Raw genomic sequence first — 26,666 nt, 5'->3', positions numbered from 1 at the left:
CTTTTGTACCAAACCATGATTACAATCACCTGTTGACATCACCTGTTTGGAATCACATCGTTATATAGTTGTTTTACCTCATTACTAGTCCTAAATTGCCCCAATCCCAATTTTTTTGGAATGTGTTTAAGGCCTGAAATGTAGAAATGGAGGTATATTAACAAATGAAATAAAGTTGAGCAGACAAAACATGAAATATCTTGGGTTCAAACTGTCCCAACTTTTTCTGATTTGGGTACATGTATGATACAGCCGATGTAAAGAGTCTAAAACAAGCCACCATTTTTTAGACAATTTTTCTTTGTTTCTTTTCTCATGCATGCAACTTGGAACGTTAAACCTTGTCTTAGTGGTAATAGGTAGGGGACAAAATACCACACCCTACATACTTGTTATTCCAAGTGAAGGTGAATATTATACCATGGCTCATACTCAGTTTTCTTTCTTTTTGATTCCTCTCATCCACACTATTTATCCTTCATTTTTTTCATTCCTTTTTTAAACTTTTGTTCTGCTTTTAGTAAACATATTTATGGAATGGGTTGCATGTTTAATTCACAAAAAGTGACTGTATCTAATCTCATTTACTCAAATGTTTTCGAACTTTTGAATGTATGCTTTTTATGTACATGCTTCATGTCCCAGTGTCTCTGTAGTTAAAAAAGATCCCCTGACATGATATGGTTTTGCTCATGGTGTTGTTAAGCATGTAGAATATATATGTGTGTGTGTGTGTGTGTGTGTGTGTGTGTGTGTGTGTGTGTGTGTGTGTGTATATATATACTGTATATATATACTGTATATACCAATCAGCGATAACATTAAAACCGCCTCCTTGTTTCTACACTCACTGTCCATTTTATCAGCTCCACTTACCATATAGAAGCACTTTGAAGTTCTACAATTACTGACTGTAGTCTATCTGTTTCTCTACATACCTTTTTAGCCTGTTTTCACCCTGTTCTTCATTGGTAAGGACACCCACAGGACTACTACAGAGCAGGTATTATTTAGGTGGTAGATCATTCCCAGCACTGCAGTGACAATGACATGTCGGTGGTGTGTTAGTGTGTGTTGTGCTGTTATGAGTGGATCAGACACAGCAGCACTGCTGGAGTTTTTAAACACCTTACTGTCACTTCTGGACTAAGAATAGTCCACCAACCAAAAATATCCAGCCAACAGCACCCCGTGGGCAGCATCCTGTGACCACTGATGAAGGTCTAGAAGGTGACAAACTCAAACAGCAGCAATAGATGAGCGATCGTCTCTGACTTTACATCTATAAGGTGGACTAGGCAGGAGTGTCTAATAGAGTGGACAGTGAGTGGACACAGTTTTTCTACTCATACCAGCACAACACACACTAACACACCACCACCATGTCATTGTCACTGCAGTGCTGAGAATGATCCACCACTTAAATAATACCTGCTCTGTGGTGGTCCTGTGGGGGTCCTGACCATTGAAGAACAGGGTGAAAGCAGGCTAAAAAGGTATGTAGAGAAACAGATGGACTACAGTCAGTAATTGTAGAACTTCAAAGTGCTTCTATATGGTTAGTAGAGCTGATGAAATGGACAGTGAGTGTAGAAACAAGGAAGTGGTTTTAATGTTATGGCTGATTGGTATATATTGGTATATGTACAACAAAAGCTAGAAACTGTAATTTGTTAAACTGTTTATTTATCTGATCAAAGTACAAAAAAATATTGTTTTCACGGACAAACCTTATTGCATTTTGCAAATAAAAAGACACAGTTGGGACAGAGGCAGAAAAAGGCTATGGTTACACAAGTAACTTGAAGGTTTCACAATTAACAGTTTAACTGGTAAAAGGTGAATATTAAAGGAAGACCTACCAAAAGCTTAGTCTTTGCAGGCAAGGATGGGTCATAGCTCACTACTTTTTGAGAGAATTGTCACTTAGTTCAAAGACAACATTTCTCAGTGTGAAATTACAAACAATTAAGATCTTTCACTATCTACAGTTCATAACATCAAGAAAATATTGAGGGAGTGTGGTAAAATCTCTGTGCTTAAAGGCCAAGGGTGAAAACCTCTGCTTATTGTCATTCCACCATGATGGACATAACCACATGGGCTCGAAAAATCACTGTCACTTAATACAGGCCATTGCTGCATCAAGAAATGCAACCTGAAACTGTATTATACAAAGAGGAAACCACATATTAATTTTGCACAAAAACACTGGCAAGTTTTCTGGGCCCAAAGTCATCTGAGATGGACCAAAAAGACAGTGGAAACATGCTTTGTGTTTCAGTTTGTTCTAAAAAAAAAAACAGACATTACCAACTTGTTTCTTGCAACCTTAGATCCAACAAGTAATAAATGTGTTTAATCTGAATGAAGTAGAAGTAAAGTGCATGTCATCCATTCTTTTATTTTCTTTACACAATCCTCAATTTTACTGATTGTGTTAATGTCATTGGGTTTGGCTGATGCACACAGCAGTGTGTAGTCTAATAAAATCAAATAATAAAATAAGCAAAGAAATGCATCCATTATCAGAGGACATTAATACATTATTTCCTACCATAATTAATGCAGTTTCAATATATGATTGGGTCTAAATCCTGATGAAATGTTTTTAATGAATACTGTTTCCGTGCAGATAAGAACATAATTGTTGGGAAATTGCATTTTCTAAAATTCTAGAGACAAAAGGAAGGTTTGAAATTGTTCTATAATTAGACAGAACGTGTGGATCGAAATTAGGTTTTTCAATCAGAGGTTTAATGACTGCACTTTTAAACAATTTAGGTACATATTCAAGTCTAAGGAAAGCATTTATTTAGGTTAGCAGGGCTCTACAATGGCAGGGAATAAATCTTTAAGTAAATAAGTTGTAACAGGGTCAAGTATACATGGTGATGACTTTTTATTTAATCAATGCAGTCAGCTCAGTTTGGGAGTTTGGATTAAAGAAATTCATATGGATATCCTTGATGGATAAGTCACTATTATCACCCATGCTGCTCCAAGCGAATTGAAACTGGTGCTACACTATCTAATGTTGTTTGAAATATGGACTCTAAATGTTGAGTAGCCTTTTCTAGATCTTTACTCTCTGATGGTGACACAATTGTTACTTTTGGTAGGCTGTTTATGAGCGGTGCTGCAGGTGCAGCTGTAATAGTTTGCGTAGATTGAAAGTTGTGGTAGCATCTTTAGATAAACACACTTCATATACAGTATTATGAGAGAATGATCTAAGAACAAAGTCATTTTGTGATAAAACAACCAGATGGTCAATGTCAATACCATGAGTTGAAATTAAGGTATGTTTACAGCAGTGAGTGGGTTCTGTTACCTTTTGGGTAATATCTATAGATTCTAAAATAGAAGCAAATGCGATTTTGAGTGGATCATGCTTATTTTCATAATAAATATTAAAGTCTCCAACAATTAAAGCTATTTATTTGTTTGCAAATTAAGACATTTCAAATGAGTTTAGAGTTATTTTTACATTTGTTTTGCTTTGTTCTGATGCCGGTCAGCATTTACATCAGAGCATACGACCTCTGCTTTAAGATAAACAAAGTAAAACAGTATAAATCTGAACATGTTATATTAATTACCAGCGCAAGATAAATTTTAAGTTTGAACATTAAAGTTACTTAGCTCATTGGCTGCTAATGGCTTCAAACAGCCACAATGAGCAACGGTGTCCATGGACTGTTCAGCAGCTCGAGTCTTGTATACAGCAAGAATGGGCAAAAATTCCACTTATAAAAGCACAACTAGTATTTTTTCCCCCAAATTACTAAAAAGTATAATGAATAGAAAAGGTGATGTGATCCAGGTGTAAACATGTATCTGTCCCAGCTTTTTAATTTCTAAATTTGTTTATATTTAAGAAATAGAATTTTGTCATTGAAAATAATGAAAAATCTTTTTTATCTAGTAAAGAAGGTTCAAGTGAATTATAAAAATACTGATTTCAGTTTTTATTGCCTTTTTAGAAAGTGTCCCAACTTTTCTGAAAATAGGGTTTGTAGTCTAGAATTTAACAGGGTTAAACAGGGTTTTTTCCTGTTAAAAAAATATTTTAATGTGACTGTATTTACATTTCATGTGTAAAGATAGAAAAACAAGGAATTTCATGTCCAAACTGTTAATTCTTACAGCTGTATCTAGTCAGGTCTGTTGTTATCCTGACTTTAAATTAGTCAGTTTTTGAGCAAAGTGTATATAAATAAGGAGCTAAAATATAAATAAAGAAATAAAATTCTACTTTCCTAAAGTTACTGTTTTGCTTACATTACCTCATTCATATACTCATACCCCTCCAGCCTGTGTAACTTTATTTCTTCATAGTTATATGGTTGTGGTAACTTACTTGTATCATGTAATGGTTTTGTTAGTTATATCATCAGCCGTATCCCACGATTCAGTGTGCCCAAGTCCGGAACATTAATCAGGGTTAAAAATGGGTTAATAGTCGAACTGTTGAAGAAGTGTTTATGCTTAATGAGATATGTTTGATGTAATGTAGTGCATAGCAGATTTTGTGTTAGTTTTGTAGAGACTGTATAAAGTTACTGTTTTTGTATTCAGTGACCATCCTGTTCTGTTTGCTTTTTCAAGCATAGTGGGAGGGATCTGCCGTATATCAGATCTGGTCTTTTTTTTTTTTTTCCATTAAATTTTTAAACAAAAGAGCCTCCTCCTACAGTAAAAGAGCATTATGCTTCCTTATGTCTCGCTGATACCACACTGGTGTCAGAAACCGGATAAATTAAAAGCTGGAAAAGTGAAAAAACTGATCAGCGAGATCGAACAGCTCCTGGGGGTGAAGCCCAAGAAGAAGGATCAGATCGAAGGCACACGGAAACCGGGTACCAAGCTCATTGCCTGCCTGGTTCTGCCTGATAGAGCCAGCTTGCCCCGCCCAAGGCCGCTGGAGTGAGACGCTGGCAGAGGAGGATGACAACGGCGAAAGACGACGCCCAATCGCAGCTGATGGCGCTAATGACAGTGAAAGAAAACGGCCAATCACAGACGATGGGTCGTGGCTCCTCCCACTCAATGAAAATGCGGATAACAACAAAGGAAGACGGCCAATAGACCTGACCGTTACACCCACCTGCTGTTTGACGGCTTTCTCGCTGACATGCAACAAGAGCTGGCACTCGAAGCATTTTTTAAAGCATTCAGTTCCAAAGTCATGTCTGTGCTTGCCCAGGCGCTACAAATCTCAACAAACTAAAGTTGTGGACAATATTAGATATTAGTCTTATAGCATTTTAACAGGGAGTTTTTGATAACCTTAAACACACTTCTGGTATGACTGTGGTTTGTTATTTTGACTACACTATTTGCCAGAGTTGGTTTAACCACATTTGTAGATTTACAAAGACTATGCCACATATTTCAAAAGGTTCTAATTATTTAGCTAATCCAAAGTAAATGTTGATGTGTGTTTTGGTCATTGCCCTGATAGAATGCCTAACTGTGTCAAATATTTTACTATTTGCTGATGGCTGAAGGTTGTGCAGAAGATAAATTAGGTAATTGTACAGTATATATGAACAGTTGTTTGTACAGGTAATGAATCGTATAGCTTCAAATAGCATTCCTGACTTTATGTCTGCATTCTGAGGTGATCTGCATTCGGAGATTTTATTACAATCTCAGCTGTAAGGGACTAGCACAGTTTACAATTTACTTTAACATACAAATTGTTGTGAGTTTAGGACGACATAAATTTACTTTGTTACAACTTGTGCAGTCTAAATCTTAACTCGCAGCAGGTGTAGCTTAATAAGTTTTTTTTAATAATCAGATTTTTAAACATGATTTAATTTCAACCTGACAGATAAAAGAATAAAAAAACCTGTTGGACTTGTACATTTTATATGACCTTAAACTGTAGGTTTGTGAGTCAAAACTATTATAGACATTTATACATTTTCCTTAGTTACTCATGCTTAGCTCTCAATATTTTAAACTTTTGTATGCAATTAATTAATAGGACGGCATGGTAGCTAAGTGGGTAGCACTGTTGCCTCACAGCAAGAAGGTCCGGGTCCTTTCCTTGTGTAGTTTGCATGTTCTCCCTATGTCTGCGTGGGTTTCCTCCGGGTGCTCTGGTTTCCTCTCACAGTCCAAAGACATGCAAGTGAGGTAAATTGGAGATACAAAATTGTTCATGACTGTTTGATATTAAAACTTGTGAACTGATGAATCTTGTGTAATGAGTGACTACCGTTTCTGTCATTAATGTAACCAAAGAGTGTACATGACGTTAAAATCCTAATAAAACAAACAAACAATTAATTAATAACCTCTGCACACTATAACATGTACTGTGTTACTAATATGAAGGTTTTTTTTTTAACTTTGCTCTATGGGCTATGCTTACTACCAAAAAAGCCAACAAGTATTTACCAAAGATTAGTTTTTTTTTACATTGTCTGTTTTACCACTGCTTCATCCTATTCAGGGTTGGGTCTGATTCACTGGGTGAAAGGCAGGAAACACCACGAACAGGTCACCAGTCCATCACAGGCCAAACACACATGCACACACTTTTTTAGTATATCCAATTAACCTGACTGCATGTCTTTGGACTGGAGGAGGAAACTAGAGCATTTGGAAAAAACAGACACAGGGAGAGCAATCAAACTCAACACAGGAAGGACCCAGACTGCTCAATCTGGGAGTTGAACCCAGGGTCTTCTTGCTGTTAAACAACAATGCTACCCTTTGAGCCATTTTTATGTATGCTGAAAAAACAAATGTGAAGTGTGAACATCATATCTAGCCAAATACACTAATATTAAAATACATTCGAGGATTAAAATATATCAGAGTTTTAAAAAGCTGTTTCCTTATCAACACTGAAATGCTAAAATAGGGTTTTCAGGTTTTATCACTTTGAAGTGAAGATATAAAGTATGTTTTTAGGGTTAAAAGCAGGATTTTGGGCGCCCAGGTGGTGCAGCGGGATATTCCGCTAGCACACCAGTGCCGAGATTCTGAACTCCTCGGTTCAAAACTCGGTGTTGCTACCGGTCGGCTGGGCGCCATCTAGCGGGCACAGTTGGCAGTGCCTGCAGGGAGGGATAACCAGACTATGTGGGTGAAGTTTTCAAACGCTGTGTAAGGACCCTGATTGACAGATAGAGTGGCGCCTGTGCAGAATGCATGGGTGAAAAAGGGTTCCGCTAAGGGCTGCACGTGAGTCGGAGGAGGCGTGATCAGCAATATACCCACCTCGACTGCAGTCAGGGATCCTCCATCAGCGGAAGACAAATTGACTACGCTAAATAAAATGGGAGAAAATGCATAAATAAAATAGATAGGATTTTTATGTGTATGAAAAGGCTAAACATGACATTTTGATTTTAAATTTGCTTGTGGACTGGTCTTCGGGATAAAAAACTGCACAAAGATTTTTCCTCTTTTCATTTATTCCACTCTGTAAGTCATTTAAAAAGTAATGAGAGTTAATGTTCTTAATAGTGCAGTCAAAGTAACTGTTTAATAAAAATCAGACTGTGAAAATAATGTGAACTGTAAAGATCAATTTTTTGTGCTACTATGAGCAACATTACCTGCATGATTATATTCATCCTCATCCAAGTGTTTGCTTTCACCTCACACTCATGTAGTAAGTCCATATAATGTCAAATTGTGACAAAAATGAATGTTTCTCAAACTTTTTGTGGGATTTTGTGTTTTCTTTTGCATGAAAGTTGCTATCTTATATTTAATCACATGATTGTAGCCATAACTAAACCATGCTGCAATTAACAGTTTGGTATACAGGAAAGTGTGTGTGTGTGTGTGTGTGTGTGTGTGTGTGTGTGTGTGTGTGTGTGTGTGAATTGTGTCTATATGTGTGTAAAAATTTAAAAGAATTGTATTTGTGTATGGATAACTAAAACTATACTATTTTGACCAGCTCTTGTCTGATTTAAATGTATCTTTTTTCCTTTTTCTCTCTTTCTTTTGAACATACATGCATTTCATTTTTACAGGTGCATCTACCCATAATTCCAATGCTCTGGAGCCTGAAAAACAGGTGGACAGCACAGTAAAAATGGCAGGTGTAATTGCTGGCATCCTTATGTTTATCATTATTCTCTTGGGTGTGATTCTTACCTTCAAGCGCAGGTAATGACACTATTTCTATACATCCCTTTTCCTCTACTCCTGTAGCATAACTACTATAAAATCTTCTTAATTTACTAACCCCCTATTCCATTTTGTAAAATGCCATAAAAACAAGAATCTGTGATCTATAAATTAATTTAACTGACAGAACTAATAATTTGGATGACCAACTTGAATGTATTTCATTAATACATCAGTGCCCACAGCCTGAGTGACTTGACATATGCTACCCACAAGGCAACATCTTTTCCTAGAAGTCCATGGTTATTTCAGCAAGACAATGCCAGCCCTCATTTTGTACAGCATGGCTTTGTAGACACAGAATCCGTGATAGGCCTTTATGCAGTGCAAATCGGTCTCCTAATAAAAATATTTGGGACATCATGAAGAGGGTAGCCAGAAACTGGTGATCACACAGTGGCGTAACTAGGAGCTCATGGGCCCCAGTGCAAAAAAATTTTGGGCCCCCTCAACAAATTTCATTATATATCAGAAGTTCATGCGGTGTGCCTTCTAGTAACGTTAAGCAGGTTACACAGATTCCCAAAATCCCTTGCTGTGCACTCACTGTATATCTTGATTACATGTATACTGATATTTCATTGTCTACTAGTTATTTTAATATTTTACTTAGCGAAAATATTGCAATATAATAATAACGAACTGGCGAGTGCAGCCAATGGGGGCGAAGTGCGGTGGGGGGTTGAGTTCATGTCGTGGAGGGCCCCCCGCACCATGGGCACCAGTGCACCTGCCCCCCCGGTAGTTACGCCCCTGTGATCACAGACTGTTGAGCAAGAAATTGACAAAAATTTCATTCACAAAGCTGCAACAGTTAGTATCCCAACAGGAAAGGGCACATGTAACAGCAGTAAACATGTCTCTGTCCTGGCTTTTTTGAGTGTGTTCCAAGCTTCAAATTCTAAATTTAATAATATATTCAAAATACAATTAAAATGGTTAGTGAAATTTTATTTTTAGGTGTGCTTTTCTCAGTTCAGTAAAGATTTAAGAGAACTAACAAAACTACAAATTCTTCTTATTATTGCATTTTACAAAATTAACCTTAACCGTTTGTATGAATTAATGATTTAGCTTGCTATGTTAAGAAAATGGCACCATTCAGTACAATGATTTTAGACAACAATGATGTCTAAAAAGGTTTCTACAAAATTAAAAGTTCCCATTAAAGAGGCTTCATTTTGGTCGGCAGGATACAGTTAACAAGTGTCAGTGCTTTTCTTAAAAAGTTGACCCTTTTCTGAAACTTGCACAATGGCTTCCCTTCATTGCATCACTGAACACATTTACAGTGACAGGGTACTGGTGTCTGATTTGGAACCATTTTAACTTTTTTATCACAAACAGTGGGTAACATCATTAGTCTGTTTCTGGCACCAAAAAGCTGGTAATCTTAAACTGTCTGGATCAATAGCTCAACTGAAATGCTAGCAAACTTTTGAAAAGCTTAGATGTACTGTATATAATGTACTTGTTGCTTGCCTATGAGAGTAACTTCGTAATGTAAATAAATGAAGAATGATTTCATTTTAGTTGGTATCACGTTATAAATGCCTTAAAAAGAAATACTCTATACTTATTGCTTAAAGCAGCAGTCACATTTGATTTCATAATGATTTGGCTCTTGTTGTAAACTCTAAAAAGGTTTTCTTGTTTCCAGCTTCAGAACCAGCACTTGTCTCTTTTAAGTTTTCCCTTCATCTCTTTCCTTCCCATCATCAAGCTACCACCACTGCTTTCTGCTTTAATCCATTGACCTCTAATCTAATGTTACAATTAATTAACCAGACACAGTCTTTGTGTTGAAGTAAAAAGCATATTGCCACAGTGTTATGGGTTGCATGTAAATTAATATTAGCAAGCAGTTTTTATTTAGTTATTAACATAGTCAATCTTAATGTGTAGTATTTAAAAAGATATATTCATATTGTTGATTATTATTTTATTTGTATTTTTTACAATTTTACAATTAACAGATTTAGCCAAAACATATTATTTTACATGTACTTACAGTGCTGTGAAACAGTATTTGTCCCCAAGTAAATTTGCAATGCTTTTTCTAAAAAATATAATTTCATTTATTTACTGTTCAGCTCTACCTGACTCTACCTGACTACCTGTATTTCTGTATTCTGCTAAATCAGCCAGTTCAATCAAATTCAATTAACAATTGTATTAATTTTTACAAGCCACACCAAGGCATGATTACTGCCAGACCTGTTCTAAACAGAGCCATAACAAAGTTATTGATATCTACCATTCTAAAATGGGTTATAAAGCCAGTGCTAAGGCTCTGGGACATCAGAGTATCTTTTCCACAAATTGAGAAAACTTTGAACAGTGGTGAACCTTATCACCTTACAAAAATTTGCATCAGCAATTCATTCAGGAGGTCAAAAAAAAAAAAAAAAAAACATTTAAAGAACTTCGGGCCTCACATAACTTAGTTAAGGTCAATGTAAACAATTTCACAATAAAACACTGGGCAAAAATGGCATTCACGATAGAGCTGCAAGATGCACATCACTACTGACAAAACAAAACAAGTCTTGTCTCACATTTGCCAAAAAAGATCTAGATTTTGAATAATAATCTGTCAGTCAGCGGTCCCATCACATCTGGCATAATGCTAACACTGCATTCCACCATTGGAACATCATACCAACAGTCAAACATGGTGGTAGTAGTGGGGCTGATTTAATTTTGCTGGACCTGAACAACTTGTCATAATTAATTCAAGGCATAAATTCTGCTCTCTATTAGTACATCCTGAAGGAGAATGTCTGCCCTTCAGTTTGTGATTTAGAGGTCAAGAGCAGTTGGGCTATGCAGCATGACAATGATCCAAAGCACTCTAGCAAGTTTACCTCTAAATGGCTCAAAAGTATCAAAATTAAGGACTTGGAGTGACCAAAGTCAGTTTTAACTTTAATCCCATTGAGATGCAGTGGCAAAACTTTAAGCAGCCAGTTAAAGCTTGAAAACTCTCAATGTAGTTAAATTAAAACTCCCGCGAAGAGGAGTTGACCAAAATATCTCCACAATTATGCAAAAGACTCCTCACAAGATATGCAAACAATTGACTGCAGTTGTTACTGCCAAGGAAGACACAACCACTTATAGGGGAATAGTTGCCTTTTCACATGGGTGATATTGGTTTTGAATAAACCTTTTTTCTTTGTTAAACGGAATGATCATTAAAAGCTGCATTTTTCGCATACTCATGTTGTTCTTGTTTGACACTAACATTGAAGTTGAAGGAGCTGAAACATTGAATTCTGACAAATTAGAAATCAGGTAAGTGGATAATACTTTTAACAGCACTGTAATACTTAATGTTCAGAAGTCTCAACTGTGGTATAAACATAGACACTGAGATGACAAAGAAACCAAATTTCCATGGTTATTATTCAACTTGGAAAAGATCAGAGAATACCAAAATTAAATGAAATAAACTTCTGTTGATCTAACAAAAAGTGGATAATGTCTATTTGCACTAGCGAACCGTGATTCTTAAACCTCGGCCCTCTGACAGGTGGAAAAATTATCATGAAGAAAGCCGACCCATTTAGAGGGATGATATGATTGGTCAATTTTACTGCCATTTGAAATTGGTTTCTTAATGAATTATTATTGCTTGGTCCTCTGTAAATTTATAGCTTGAACACTAATCACCAACATTCCTTTCAGCAACAGCAGAGGCAGCAAAATGGCTTATTTACTTTACATTACAACACAAATTAAATAGGCAGGTATGAAGATTTTAATTGCTTAGATTTGTATTTGTTTAAATGTTGATTGTCAAATTATGAGTAGACAAAATAAAACTCCTCACTTTTAAAACAATTTTTAGAATATCTTAACCCATTTCTGAGGGGATAGAGGGCCATAATGGTTGCCGGTTTGATGTGTCACTCCATAGTACTGTGTCCCAGAACTTTGCAGGCCTATTAAATTTCCTTCTAGCATGTTCCCCTTGACCCTTCCTATGGTTGCCACTGACAGATTTGATTTTGAGTAACATGGAGGTTTTTCTTTACTGTCCTAGTGAGATTGCTAAGGCTTCTGGATGAAACAATAAGTCTTCTCCCATGGCAGGTTTGGACAGGTTTGGAACCTCTAGACAAAGTTCCCAATGATCAATCTAGAAATATTCAAGGTCTTAATTACAAACAGACAAAACAGGAAATATGTGCACAAAATAAAAAATAAAAAAAACCCACAATTTTCAGAACAAAATGGCTTCTTAAGGCAAAACACTGTATTTAGTGTGGGATTGAAAATTAAAACCATTCCCAATCAGGCGCTTTCCAGAAGGAATGGCATGATGAATGAATTAAAACATGTCTGTACTTTTCAGCATGATCTAATCAATTTGGACAGTATCGCCAACACCACTGGCAGAAATGCACCCCCAAACCAGGACAAACTCTTCACCGTGTTTCACTAAAGGCCGCAATCACTCACTCATTGCTTGCTGATTTCCCTTTGAGAATGGCCTTGATGATGCTAAATTATAATGTCTATGTTTGTCAAATTCTATGATCTTCACCATTTCAAATGGAATGGTGTGATTGAAGGTTGATTGTATACATATTAGCAAGCTTCCAAGAATCAAACTCATACTTTGTATATATGTAATGTTTAAGCAAGTCTTGCACAAATCCGGTGTAACAGACCTTTTTCAAAGCACATCATTTTTTAAACTGTAAGCGTTAGTATATGTTGATATCTTCCTTTGTGGCTATACAACCATCCATTCTTCTGGAAAGGCTCCATTTCAAGATTTTGGAGTGGGTCCATGAGAACATGTGCTGAGCAAAAAGCCATTGATTTAAATCAATTTTCTAATTAATTCCAAGGGTTTGCAGTGGGGCTCATGTTAGGGCTCTTTGCAGGCCACTCGATTTTTCCAACCTGTCTTTACTGACCAAGCTGTGTGCACAGTGGCATACTCGTGGTGGAGCAGGTATTAATTTAAGGGTGTGCAAATTTATGCAACCTCAGTATTGTAAGTTTTACACCCAAAATATTTCTGTTTTACCAAAATAATTTTACCTGTTGTATAAAATTGTTTTAACCAATAGCAGGATCTTTTATAATGAAACCAGATGCAATTTGCATAATACTATTTTTTAATTATTTTTGCATATTTTTGCTAAACACAAAAAGTATCTTTTAAATGATTGTTTTTATTTTATGAAGATAAAGATTAATTCACAACCTATATCACTCTTGTGAAAACTGTTTGTACTATCTTTGGCAGTAACAACTGCAATCAAACATTTTGCAGTAATTTGCAAGGAGTCTTTTACATCACTGTGGAGGAAATTTTGCCAACTCTTCTTAGCAAAATTGTTGTAATTCAGCTACATTGGAGGGTTTTCAAGCATTAACTGCCCATTTTCCTGCCTCAGCATCTCTGTAGGATTCAAGTCAGGAATTTGTTTAAACCACTTCAAAATCTTAATGTTGCTTTTTTTGACACAGCATCTCAATGGGATTCAAGTTAAGACAGACTCAGACACCCCAAAACCCTAATTTTGTTTCTTTTAAGCTATTTAGAGGTGGACTTGCTTGCTTCAACTGCACTTGAGCTTTAGCTCACAAACTGATGGGCAGATTTTCTCCTCTGCAACAAGGATGAGGCAGTGGCAAAACAGAACTGATGAATTTTTCGTGAGATTTTGGTAGGGCGAACACTCTTTGGAAGGTTCACCACTGTTCCAAGTTTACTTTATTTGTGGATAATGGCTCTCACAATGCTTTGCAGGAGTTTCTCAGCCTTAGTAATTGTAAGGGTTGTGCAGGGTGAATAATAATGAAGTTGACCTTTATTGCTTTTACTGTTATTATTCACTCACACATGGTTAGGACCCACTGTGCAGAAAAGAAAAAAAGTGTAGTTAGGTAGTGCGTGTGTTACTTCACTGACAAGAATTGCCCTAATCTAGATTTGAATCCAGGGCAGAAGAATATAAGGGCTGTAATATAAGGGCTGTTACTCTCATACCTAGGGCATATGATACTGGGTTTACCCTTTTTAGAATTTTGAACGGTCCCACAAATTTCTGGCTCAGCTTTCGAGACTCAATGGACAATGGCAAGTCCTTGGCTAATAACAAGACGTGTCATCCAGGTAGTAAAGAAGGGCCCAAGTGTCTCCTCATGTTTGCTATCGCTGTGCTGGATGTGGTGGTACATCTAAGGATATTTTGTGCTCTCCACCAGGATTGTTTGCAACGTCTAACCAGCTGCTGTGCTGCTCTGTAAAGATAGGTGGTAGGCACCCAAATTGTCACCCAAAAAGAGACATGCCAATGGATGAGTGCCAGAGTGAGTTATGGGTATATTCTGCCCAGAGCAGGTGTTTGGCCAGGTTAACAGGTTGGCTGAAGCCAGGCATCGCAGGGTCTGCTCTAAGTCCTGGTGTACCCTCTTTGTCTGGCCATTCAACTGGGGGTGGAAGCCAGAGGAAAGGCTAACTAAGGCCACTAAAAGCTGAACAAGGACCTTCCAGAACTGACTAGCAAACTAGGGTCCCCATTCTGAAACCAGATTGCTTACTCTAACCACCTTGTCCAGGAGTATCTTTGCAGTCCCTTTAGCTGAGGGGAGCTTGGGTAGGGCGACAAATTTGCTGACCTTTGAAAATCCATCCACAATAACCAAGATCACAGTATTGCCCTTTGTAGGTGGCAGACCTGTTTTGAAATCTAGGGACAGATGTGACCAGGGATGAAAGAGGATAGGTAGGGGGTGCAGGAGACCTGCTGGATGAGACTGAGGTTCCATGTTGCAAGCACATGTTTGGAGAGAGAATCAGGCTTAGTGTTGGCCAGTGGGATAAGATAAAGTTGAATCGGGCCAAGAACAATGCCCACCTGGCCTGGGTTGAGGGCCTTGAATGTATGCCAAGTTCTTATGATCCATTCAGACCAGGAACTGATGTTTTGCCACCTCCAGCCAATGTCTCCATTCCTCAAGAGCAAGCTTGGTTGCCAGTAGTTTAATAATCATAATTTCTTAGCCGGGGTCAGTCCATGTGAGAAATAGGTGCAGGGATGTTGGAGATTGTCTGTGCCTGCATGCTGGGAAAAAACTGCTCTAACCCCTAAATAAGAGGCGTCCACCTCAATGATGAAAGAGACCTCAGGGTCTGGCAGTCTGAGCTCTAGAGCTGACATGAGGCACGTCTTAATAGTGTCAAAAGCTTGTGGACCTTGGATGTCCACTGGACCAATCTGCATTCTTTCTGGTTAAGTCAGTCAGTGGTGCTGCGATGGAGCTGAAGTTGCATATAAAGCGGCAGAAAAAATTTGCAAAGCCTAAGCGCTGGACCAGCCTTACCAAGGTTGGATGTGGCCAGTTGGAAATGCCCTTGGTTTTGGCAGGATCCATTTGCTGACTTCCTCTGGAGACCACAAATCCCAGGAAGGATACGCTGTTTATATGAAACTGGGATTTTTCCAGTTTTACAAAGAGGTTTTTACTGTATGTCAAGATATCATCAAGATATACGAACACGTATTGCCCCAGTGCTTTCCAGAGTACCTTGTTTATAACGGCGAGTGCATTCATGAGGCCAAAGGGCATCACTCTATATACATAGTGGCCCAACGAGGTGATGAAGGCTGTCCTCCACTTATCCATCTTATCTTGTCTAACTCTGATGAGGTTGTAGGCCCTGCGCAGGTCCAGTTTTGTGAATACTGATGCCTAGAGGGAGGTTGATTCAAAGGCGACCCAAAGGCTGTGTTTATCAGTGGAAGGATATCTTTAATGGTAATGCAATTCAGACCTTGATAGTCTATGCAAGGGTGCAGGGTACCATCCTTTTTGTTCACAACTGAGGTGGACAGTCTAATGAACTCAAGGGCCAAAGCCTTCTGTATTTATTCATCAATCACCTTTGGTTCTGGTACTGAGAGTGCAAACAAACTCCCTCTAGGTGGTGTTGTTGCCAGAAGGAGGTTGATCACACAATCAACGGGGCAATGAGGAGGTAGGATCTGGGCCCTGTGCTTGCTGAATACCTCTCTGAGGTCATGGTACTCTGGTTACTTTCATTTGGTGCTTTGGATGGTATAGAGAAGGCGTCTCTCCTACTAAGCATGTCCTTTGACAGACTGGCCTCCATAGGGAGATCGACCTAGTGCACCAATGGATTCTGGGGTTGTGTTGCTGCAACCAGGGGAACCCCAGGTTGAGGGGTAAATCTGGGGCCTTCGTCAGTAGTAGAAAGTTTTTTTTTTTACATGGCTCCCTAGACACAGGGTGATGGAACGGGTTTGGTGGTTCACTGTCCCAGATCCCAACCCCCCATTGATGGTAGAATGGTAGGCATTCGCAGGGCTTAACCAGGGTCCCTGGATAGAATTGAGCCAGGTCCCTGCATATTGGTATTTCCCAACTGCATGTGTTCCTCTGCTGCTTCCACAGGGCTAGCGGAGGGTGGCAAGACTAGCACAGGAGATCGGGATTGCTTCTTGTTGCTGTGCATTTTTGGACATGGTATCATTACACCCCTTGACACTTCTCGCGTGTGTTTTTGTAACAAAGCAGAGTTTGGAAGACCAGCCAGACTTGTTTAAGATTTCTCTTGGTGTTAGATCATGTAGTGTGTGACCCCCTATTGAGTCGTTTAGTGTGAACTGTACAGCAATCTGAACACCTTGAAAGTCATGTAGTGTGAACTTAGCATAAGCTGGATTTGAACCCAGGGCAGAAGAATGTAAGAACTGTACTCTGCCCACTGGGCTACACAGATAGCAGTGTGACTGAATGATTAATAAATACACTGAATACACTACTTAAAGTAATCCCAAAACTCACACGAACAAAATGAGTGATCAGAGTGTGAGACATCCCAACCACGCTGGTCGCAGGGGCGTGCTTGCTGCATGTAACTAAATGAGAGAGCCCCCGAATCACCTTGGCAACACTGCTCATGTTTGAAACTAATTTCTGGATTATTTCATTTCTTCTTCTGTCTTTTTTTGGTATAATTGTTTTTTTCTATCACTCTTTTCTTTCTATCACTCTTTTCTGAATCTTATATATATATATATATATATATATACTGTATATATACAGTGTATCACAAAAGTAAGTACACCCCTCACATTTCTGCAAATATTTCATTATATCTTTTCAAGGAACAACACTATAGACATGAAACTTGGATATAACTTAGAGTAGTCAGTGTACAGCTTGTATAGCAGTGTAGATTTACTGTCTTCTGAAAATAACTCAACACACAGCCATTAATGTCTAAATAGCTGGCAACATAAGTGAGTACACCCCACAGTGAACATGTCCAAATTGTGCCCAAATGTGTCGTTGTCCCTCCCTGGTGTCATGTGTCAAGGTCCCAGGTGTAAATGGGGAGCAGGGCTGTTAAATTTGGTGTTTTGGGTACAATTCTCTCATACTGGCCACTGGATATTCAACATGGCACCTCATGGCAAGGAACTCTCTGAGGATGTGAGAAATAGAATTGTTGCTCTCCACAAAGATGGCCTGGGCTATAAGAAGATTGCTAACACCCTGAAACTGAGCTACAGCATGGTGGCCAAGGTCATACAGCGGTTTTCCAGGACAGGTTCCACTCGGAACAGGCTTCGCCAGGGTCGACCAAAGAAGTCGAGTCCACGTGTTCGGCGTCATATCCAGAGGTTGGCTTTAAAAAATAGACACGTGAGTGCTGCCAGCATTGCTGCAGAGGTTGAAGACGTGGGAGGTCAGCCTGTCAGTGCTCAGACCATACGCCGCACACTGCATCAACTCTGTCTGCATGGTCGTCATCCCAGAAGGAAGCTGACGCACAAGAAAGCCAGCAAACAGTTTGCTGAAGACAAGCAGTGCAAGAACATGGATTACTGGAATGCCCTGTGGTCTGACGAGACCAAGATAAACTTGTTTGGCTCAGATGGTGTCCAGCATGTGTGGCGGCGCCCTGGTGAGAAGTACCAAGACAACTGTATCTTGCCTACAGTCAAGCATGGTGGTGGTAGCATCATGGTCTTGGGCTGCATGAGTGTTGCTGGCACTGGGGAGCTGCAGTTCATTGAGGGAAACATGAATTCCAACATGTACTGTGACATTCTGAAACAGAGCATGATCCCCTCCCTTCGAAAACTGGGCCTCATGGCAGTTTTCCAACAGGATAACGACCCCAAACACAACCTCCAAGATGACAACTGCCTTGCTGAGGAAGCTGAAGGTAAAGGTGATGGACTAAACCCAATTGAGCACCTGTGGCGCATCCTCAAGTGGAAGGTGGAGGAGTTCAAGGTGTCTAACATCCACCAGCTCCGTGATGTCATCATGGAGGAGTGGAAGAGGATTCCAGTAGCAACCTGTGCAGCTCTGGTGAATTCCATGCCCAGGAGGGTTAAGGCAGTGCTGGATAATAATGGTGGTCACACAAAATATTGACACTTTGGGCACAATTTGGACATGTTCACTGTGGGGTGTACTCACTTATGTTGCCAGCCATTTAGACATTAATGGCTGTGTGTTGAGTTATTTTCAGAAGACAGTAAATCTACACTGCTATACAAGTTGTACACTGACTACTCTAAGTTATATCCAAGTTTCATGTCTATAGTGTTGTCCCATGAAAAGATATAATAAAATATTTGCAGAAATGTGAGGGGTGTACTCACTTTTGTGATACACTGTATATATATATATATATACTGTATATATATATATATAAGATTTAGAAAAGAGTGCTGTGAAAAAGTATTTGCCCCTTACAGATTTTTTTTTTGTTTTTGCACATTTGTCACATTTCAATGTTTCAGATTATCAAACTAATTTGAATATCAGACAAAGATAACCTGAGTACATACAAAAAGCAGTTTTTAAATGATGATTTCATTCATCAAGGGAAAAAAGCTATCCCAAACAACTTGGCCCTATGTGAAAAAGTAATTAAAAAACTGCATTTTGTATTCACTCAGGTTATCTTTGTCTGATGTTGAAATTTGTTTGATAATCTGAAAAATGTAAGTATGACAAAAAAGCAAAAACCAAAGAAATCTGTAAGGGGGCAAATATTTTTTCACAGCACTGTGTATATACAGTATATACAGTATATATATATACAGTGTATCACGAAAGTGAGTACACCCCTCACATTTCTGCAAATATTTCATTATATCTTTTCATGGGACAACACTATAGACATGAAACTTGGATATAACTAAGAGTAGTCAGTGTACAACTTGTATAGCAGCATAGATTTACTGTCTTCTGAAAATAACTCAACACACAGCCATTAATGTCTAAATAGCTGGCAACATAAGTGAGTACACCCCACAGTGAACATGTCCAAATTGTGCCTAAAGTGTCAATATTTTGTGTGACCACCATTATTATCACTGCCTTAACCCTCCTGGGCATGGAATTCACCAGAGCTGCACAGGTTGCTACTGGAATCCTCTTCCACTCCTCCGTGATGACATCACGGAGCTGGTGGATTTTAGACACCTTAAACTCCTCCACCTTCCACTTGAGGATGCGCCACAGGTGCTCAATTGGGTTTAGTCCATCACCTTTACCTTCAGCTTCCTCAGCAAGGCAGTTGTCATCTTGGAGGTTGTGTTTGGGGTCGTTATCCTGTTGGAAAACTGCCATGAGGCCCAGTTTTCGAAGGGAGGGGATCATGCTCTGTTTCAGAATGTCACAGTACATGTTGGAATTCATGTTTCCCTCAATGAACTGCAGCTCCCCAGTGCCAGCAACACTCATGCAGCCCAAGACCATGATGCTACCACCACCATGCTTGACTGTAGGCAAGATACAGTTGTCTTGGTACTTCTCACCAGGGCGCCGCCACACATGCTGGACACCATCTGAGCCAAACAAGTTTATCTTGGTCTCGTCAGACCACAGGGCACTCCAGTAATCCATGTTCTTGGACTGCTTGTCTTCAGCAAACTGTTTGCTGGCTTTCTTGTGCGTCAGCTTCCTTCTGGGATGACGACCATGCAGACCGAGTTGATGCAGTGTGCGGCGTATGGTCTGAGCACTGACAGGCTGACCTCCCACGTCTTCAACCTCTGCAGCAATGCTGGCAGCACTCATGTGTCTATTTTTTAAAGCCAACCTCTGGATATGACGCCGAACACGTGGACTCGACTTCTTTGGTCGACCCTGGCGAAGCCTGTTCCGAGTGGAACCTGTCCTGGAAAACCGCTGTATGACCTTGGCCACCATGCTGTAGCTCAGTTTCAGGGTGTTAGCAATCTTCTTATAGCCCAGGCCATCTTTGTGGAGAGCAACAATTATATTTCTCACATCCTCAGAGAGTTCTTTGCCATGAGGTGCCATGTTGAATATCCAGTGGCCAGTATGAGAGAATTGTACCCAAAACACCAAATTTAACAGCCCTGCTCCCCATTTACACCTGGGACCTTGACACATGACACCAGGGAGGGACAACGACACATTTGGGCACAATTTGGACATGTTCACTGTGGGGTGTACTCACTTATGTTGCCAGCTATTTAGACATTAATGGCTGTGTGTTGAGTTATTTTCAGAAGACAGTAAATCTACACTGCTATACAAGCTGTACACTGACTACTCTAAGTTATATCCAAGTTTCATGTCTATAGTGTTGTCCCATGAAAAGATATAATGAAATATTTGCAGAAATGTGAGGGGTGTACTCACTTTCGTGATACACTGTATATATATAGGTGTGCTGTGGTATCTGGCACCAAGATGTTAGCAGCAGATCCTTTAACTCCTGTAAGTTGTGAGGTGGGGCCTCCGTGAATCGGACTTGTTTGTCCAGCACATCCCACAGATGCTCGATTGGATTGAGATTTGGGGAATTTGGAGGCCAAGTCAACACCTAAAACTAAAAAGAGGCCACAGCTATCAGGGATTACCGTTTACATGAAGGGGTGTACATAGTCTGCAACATTGCTTAGGAATGTGGTACGTGTCAAAGTAACATCCACATGGTTTTCCAGCAGAACATTGCCCAAAGCATTACACTGTCTCAGCCAGCTTGCCTTTTTCCCATGTAAGCAACACACATGCACCCGGCCATTTACATGATGTAAAAAAAAAACCATGATTCATCAGGCCACCTTCTTTGTGATCTAGTTCCGATGCTCACATGCCCACTGTTGGCGCTTTCGGCGATGAACACAGCATGGGCACCCTGACTGGTCTGCAGCTATGCAGCCCCATTTACAGCAAACTGTGATGCATTGTGTATTCTGACACCTTTCTATCAGAACCAGCATTTAACTTCTTCAGCAATTTGGGCTACAGTAGCTCAGCTGTTTGATCGAACCACATGGGCCAGCCTTTGCTCACCACGTGCATCAATGAGCCTTGGCCACCCATAACCCTGTCGCCGGTTTACCACTGTTCATTCCTTGGACCACTTTTGATAGATACTGACCACTGCAGACCGGGAACACCTCACAAGAGCTGCAGTTTTGGAGATGATCTGACCCAGTCGTCTAGCCATCACAATTTGGTCCTTGTCAAACTCGATCAAATCCTTACGCTTGCCCATTTTTTCTGCTTCTAACACATCAACTTAGAAGATAAAATGTTCACTTGCTGCCTAATATATCCCACCCAGTAACACCTCTTGGGAATACCCAACAGCATACTGGCTTAGCCAGTGAATATGAAAGACTCAGTACCTCGTTGCTGAGTATGCACATTAATATAGTACTGAGCCTAAATGTTGCAAATATTTATTGATGAGCACGGTGGCCTGTGAAAAACATAATTATTTAAAACTACGGCTCGCTGCTGGGCGCTTTCTACTTCCCACAGTAGCGACAGAAGCCGCTCGCCCGTTACAAGTAATGGCTTTTTATCCCTTTCCAGACTGGCAGATTTCAATGACATTCGCATCTGTTTAGAGTAACAAGTCTTGCAATAATCATGACTGCATGTGGATAGTGAAATTGAACCCAATTGTCAACTGAACGTGGTTATTTAGTAGCTAAGCGAATTACTTTTTCACATAGGGCCAGTTAGGGCTGAACAGTATTTTTCTCGTCAATAATTGAAATCATCAATTCTCTAATATTGAATGTAGTTTGATAATCTGAAACATGTAATTGTGACAAATATGAAAAAATATAAGGAACAAATACTGTAGAACATATAATTATTACTATGTAACACTTACCTAATTATACATCTTATAAAGTCATTTTGTTCTAACTTTAAAGTTGTTTAATGCACATTTTTTCACAAAAACAAAGGTTATAAAAACAAGGTTTTTGTCTGAAATGCATCCATATAACAACATTTCTGTTTCATTAGTGTGTAATTTTGAGTCTATCATTTTGCTATTAGTATTTTCAAAATAGTTACAAGAACAATGCTACTACTACTACTTTCCTTATGTATTTCTTTGACGTACAGTATGTGTTTGTGTGCTACACATGATTTGAGATTAGGCCTTGTGTAGTGCACAATGTATTCAATAAGCAGACCTACAGTTTTGTTCCTATCTATTTGAAATGTATCAGATCTTACATGTTAGTAAAGTTAAACTGGTAATAAGGTTTTGTTAATCTCTAAGTTATTTAAATATTCATATTGTACTTTATATACATTTATTTTGTCACAGAATAACAAACAAAAAAGCCATAATTGGCCATATTTTTTTATAAATAGCCCAATGCGTTGTGATGCTATCTGCTTCATTTATTAAGGACATTTGCTCGACTTTAAAGTAAAATTCTGCTTCATTCTGCTCACATCTCCCTTGATTTATTATGTCACCAGTTGCAGAAATTAGGTCTGTAAATTAACCTTATATAAGGACCATGGAAGGCTAAAAGTTATGTGCCACAGTAGCACTTCTTCCACCCACCCCCTGCTCTGAACTGCCTCTAATAATGAAAATAGGGAGCAGTCTCGCTTATAACTTTCTTTCCCAGATGTATTAAAAGTAATTTGAATATGTAACTTACCACAGAACCCTTAATAAAGTGTTTTATCCAGCCCTGCTTATAATAATATGTTAATCTACTGTGTAAATGGGTTTTCAGATACAACCATCTAAACTAATGTGTGTGGTGTGTGAATAAATGTGTGTGGTGTGTGTATAAATTACTGTCATAAATACAGACCTTAAAATCATTAAGCTATTTCACATGCTCTATTAATCATGATGATCATATTATCTGGGCTGACGTGTAGTTAGAAATGATTTGTGTGTTTCTTCCTCAACCTCTAGTCTTATAATGCTTTATCTCATATTTCCCCTCTTTTGGCTTGCCTCTGATAGAGAAATCCACACCTGGAGAACAATGAATGTGGGGTATTGTATGTTTTTTAAATGTTTGCCCTTTTTTGTTTTTTTTACAATTTTACAGTTTTAACCATATTTTTACATTTTGATCAATTCATTTTCAAAATGTGCATGATTATGCTTAAAGAGCTCTGTATAATAACTTAATATAATTTATTATTGTATATATATTATAAATCCATGGAGGAGCTAAATACATAAGTAGCTATGTAAAACTACACTTCTATATTATCATGATCTATGAAGTTGTGTGTTATGTTTCATTTGCTGTCACCTATTGTTTTTTTTTTGTTTTGTTTTTGTTTTTAGTCACTAATTGATACATGTTTATAACATTTAATTTTCTGCGGTAATTAATTTTCTGCAGTTTTAAAAACAACACAATTTGAATAATTTATAATATACTGTCATATGTTCAGGACTTGACAAGAGATGCTTATATGCGGCTCATATACTCAGTATGAAAATGAAAGATGCTCCTTAGACCATAAAAATACTCAACATAAAACCTCCAATTAATCTGTAAATATATACTATCCTATTGTCAGGTTGATCTTCAAATAAGAATATTTTAGTGCCAAATTGTACAGTTTTAAATGAGGGTTAATCATATTTTTTTAGTGTTACTTATATCTTGCTTACCATTGATACTGTATTATCCTAATACCTGCGCACAGCCTTGCATGACCTTACTAACAGAACCTTGTATCCTCCATGTTTAATTATAACCTTAATGTTTATTATGTGTTTTACAATTTGCTTGATTGCCCTTGAACACTGCCATTTTAATATCAGCCTAGCCCAGGAGTTCTTGACTTAATAATTCCTCACCCAGACAGTATATTAACAGAGTATACTCCTGACACCTCTTTAATGTACTTTATTTTAGCAGGGCTGACCAAATCCCACACTCTTGCATGACACAATACACAGAAATGTTGAATGCACTGTTTGTTGTGACTCATTCACCTCATCACCATTATTAATATTATCTGAAATTTGAGCCACGGTAGCCTTTTTTGTTAGTCAGTACCAGATGCCTTAGCCTACATTACCTCTGGTATCAGTGAGTCTTGGTAGCCCATGAACCTGTCGGCAGTTCTTGGCCTTGCCACTGGTGCCCTGTGAGCACCCTTTGCTGTTTTTAATATATACAGCTGCCGGGCCATGATGATTAGGCCCCTGTCAAAGGCACGTAGCTCCTTATGCTTTTGCATTTCTGCTGTATGTAACATGTGTATTACAAGCTACAACCATCAGCCCAACATTGTACAAATCCAAATCAGAAAAAGTTGGGACATGGAAAATCCAAATAATAATACAAAAAACAAATGCAGTGTTTTTTACTTTGACTTTTATTTTATTGCAGACAGTTTGAACCAAAGATACTTCAGCCCATGCAATTTAGAGATAAATAACAATCAAAGTATGTGATTTAATAATGTGATTTCAAACAGAACAGGTAATGTTATCAGGTGATTATAATCAAGATATTTATATAAAAGCAGTAATCACAAAAGGCTGAGTCTTTGAAGAGTCTAAAAACAATGTTCCTCAAAGAAAGATTGAAAGGTATTTGCATATTTCTCCCTCTACAGTGCATTATACTATAAACAATTCAAGTAATCTGGAGGAACTTCAGTGCATAATTAATCATTATAATCATATTTATTTATATAGGCTCTTCACAGTGTTAAAGACCCCACCCCCTTTAAGTCTGGTCTTTTCCCACCCAGCAGACTGGTGGCCAGTTTTGTCTGCATGCTAAGGGGTGCTGAGATTCGGAGATTTTAGAATCTCAGCACTGGTGTGGTAGTGAAACATCCCGTTCCGCCACCTGGCCGCCTAATACCACAGCTGGCCGAAGTAATTTTATACAATATACGACTTTTATTATCATGTCTCCCACCACTCCTCCAGTGTCTGCCAGCTGTTTGGAATACTGGAAACTATCTCAAAGAGTAGCCAAAGTTTAGGACATAATCTTACATTCCATAAAGCAGGATGAAGAATACCTGGACTCGATGCTCACTATATACAAAACATTCCAGTCATCATTGGCATGGCCATAAGAAACTAACGGGGAAGGGAGGGGGGGTGCTCTGATCACCGGAATTTAATTACAGTAAGTGTTCAAATAGTGTATAAAATAACACAGAGCTGCCACACCACTGGGTCCTTAAATCAGCTGTGCCAAATGTTTGCTAACTAACACATTTTTTATTATTGCACAATTAATCAAAAATTACAGCATTGACCTTCTTTTCCTGACAGAGACATGGCTTGATAGTAATGGTGCTGTAGTTCTCAATGAAGCCTTGCCTCCACATTTTAATTATTTTAGTGTAACTAGGGAGAGAAAGAAAACTAGTGGTGTGGCTTGTTTGTAAAACTTGATTTCCATCATACAGACTTTCTTGATGAGTTTGGGAATGCTCTCTTGGATTACAACAGATTTGACAGTGTTTTAATTGCTGGAGATTTTATTAATATGCACATTGATGTGCACACGAATACAATAATTTCTGATTTTGTTCCCACTCACAAGCATCTCGTAGATGTAAAAAAAAAGGGCGGCACGGTGGCTTGGTGGGTAGCACTGTCACCTCACAGCAAGAAAGTCTTTAGCTTCATCACTAAAGCTTTCAATTTGTGATTTTGATTCCTTACCTACACACTTTTTAAAAGAACATTTTAAGTTCACTCTCTGCTGATGTTTTGATCACTTCAGCAGGGAAACTTTCCACAAACCCTGAAGACAGCAGCTGTCAGACTGTTGATCAGAATTCTTGACTCCTCTGTGCTTAACAATTACAGGCTAATCCTCAAGCTTCCATTTCTTGGCAAAATTATTGAGAAAGTAGTATCCAATTAAATGCCAATGCAAACCACCACAATGAAAAGTTTCAGTCTGGCTTTAGGGCCTGTCAGCACTAAAACTGCACTTCTCAAGGTCTTAAATGATTTAAGTAACAACAGAGACATGGGTAACATCTCTGTTTTGGTTCTGCTAGATTTAAGTTCTGCCTTTGATACAGCTGATCATGAAATTCAGCTGCAAAACTGGGTGTCTTGGACTGGTTTGGTCAAACATATGGTCGATCATATTTAAGTGTTTGTGACTATTATGTTGCACTGGGGACCTGAGCTTCAAAACGTCATGCAATAACCTGTGGAGTCCCCCAGG

The 26,666-nt window shown here is 38.6% G+C and overlaps 1 protein-coding gene across 4 annotated transcripts in view; it reads left to right on the top strand.

Annotated features, from left to right (window-relative positions):
- The window catches only part of ptprt (protein tyrosine phosphatase receptor type T), a 281,354-nt gene that overhangs the window by 176,744 nt on the left and 77,944 nt on the right, over positions 1 to 26,666 (top strand). For 3 of the 4 annotated variants that reach the window (XM_062997565.1, XM_062997564.1, XM_062997566.1), the window contains exon 13: positions 8,010 to 8,145. In XM_062997565.1, coding sequence (XP_062853635.1) covers positions 8,010 to 8,145 — 136 coding nt within the window. Of the gene's footprint in view, positions 1 to 8,009; positions 8,146 to 23,455; positions 23,489 to 26,666 lie in introns of all 4 variants that reach the window. The other variant, XM_062997567.1, reaches the window with a different exon arrangement.

This window comes from Trichomycterus rosablanca, chromosome 6 (assembly GCF_030014385.1).
Source record: "Trichomycterus rosablanca isolate fTriRos1 chromosome 6, fTriRos1.hap1, whole genome shotgun sequence".
In the NCBI taxonomy this organism is placed as follows: Eukaryota; Metazoa; Chordata; class Actinopteri; order Siluriformes; family Trichomycteridae; genus Trichomycterus; species Trichomycterus rosablanca.
The sequence above is the reverse complement of the archived record's forward strand: the minus strand, read 5'-3'. Positions and strand labels throughout refer to the sequence as shown.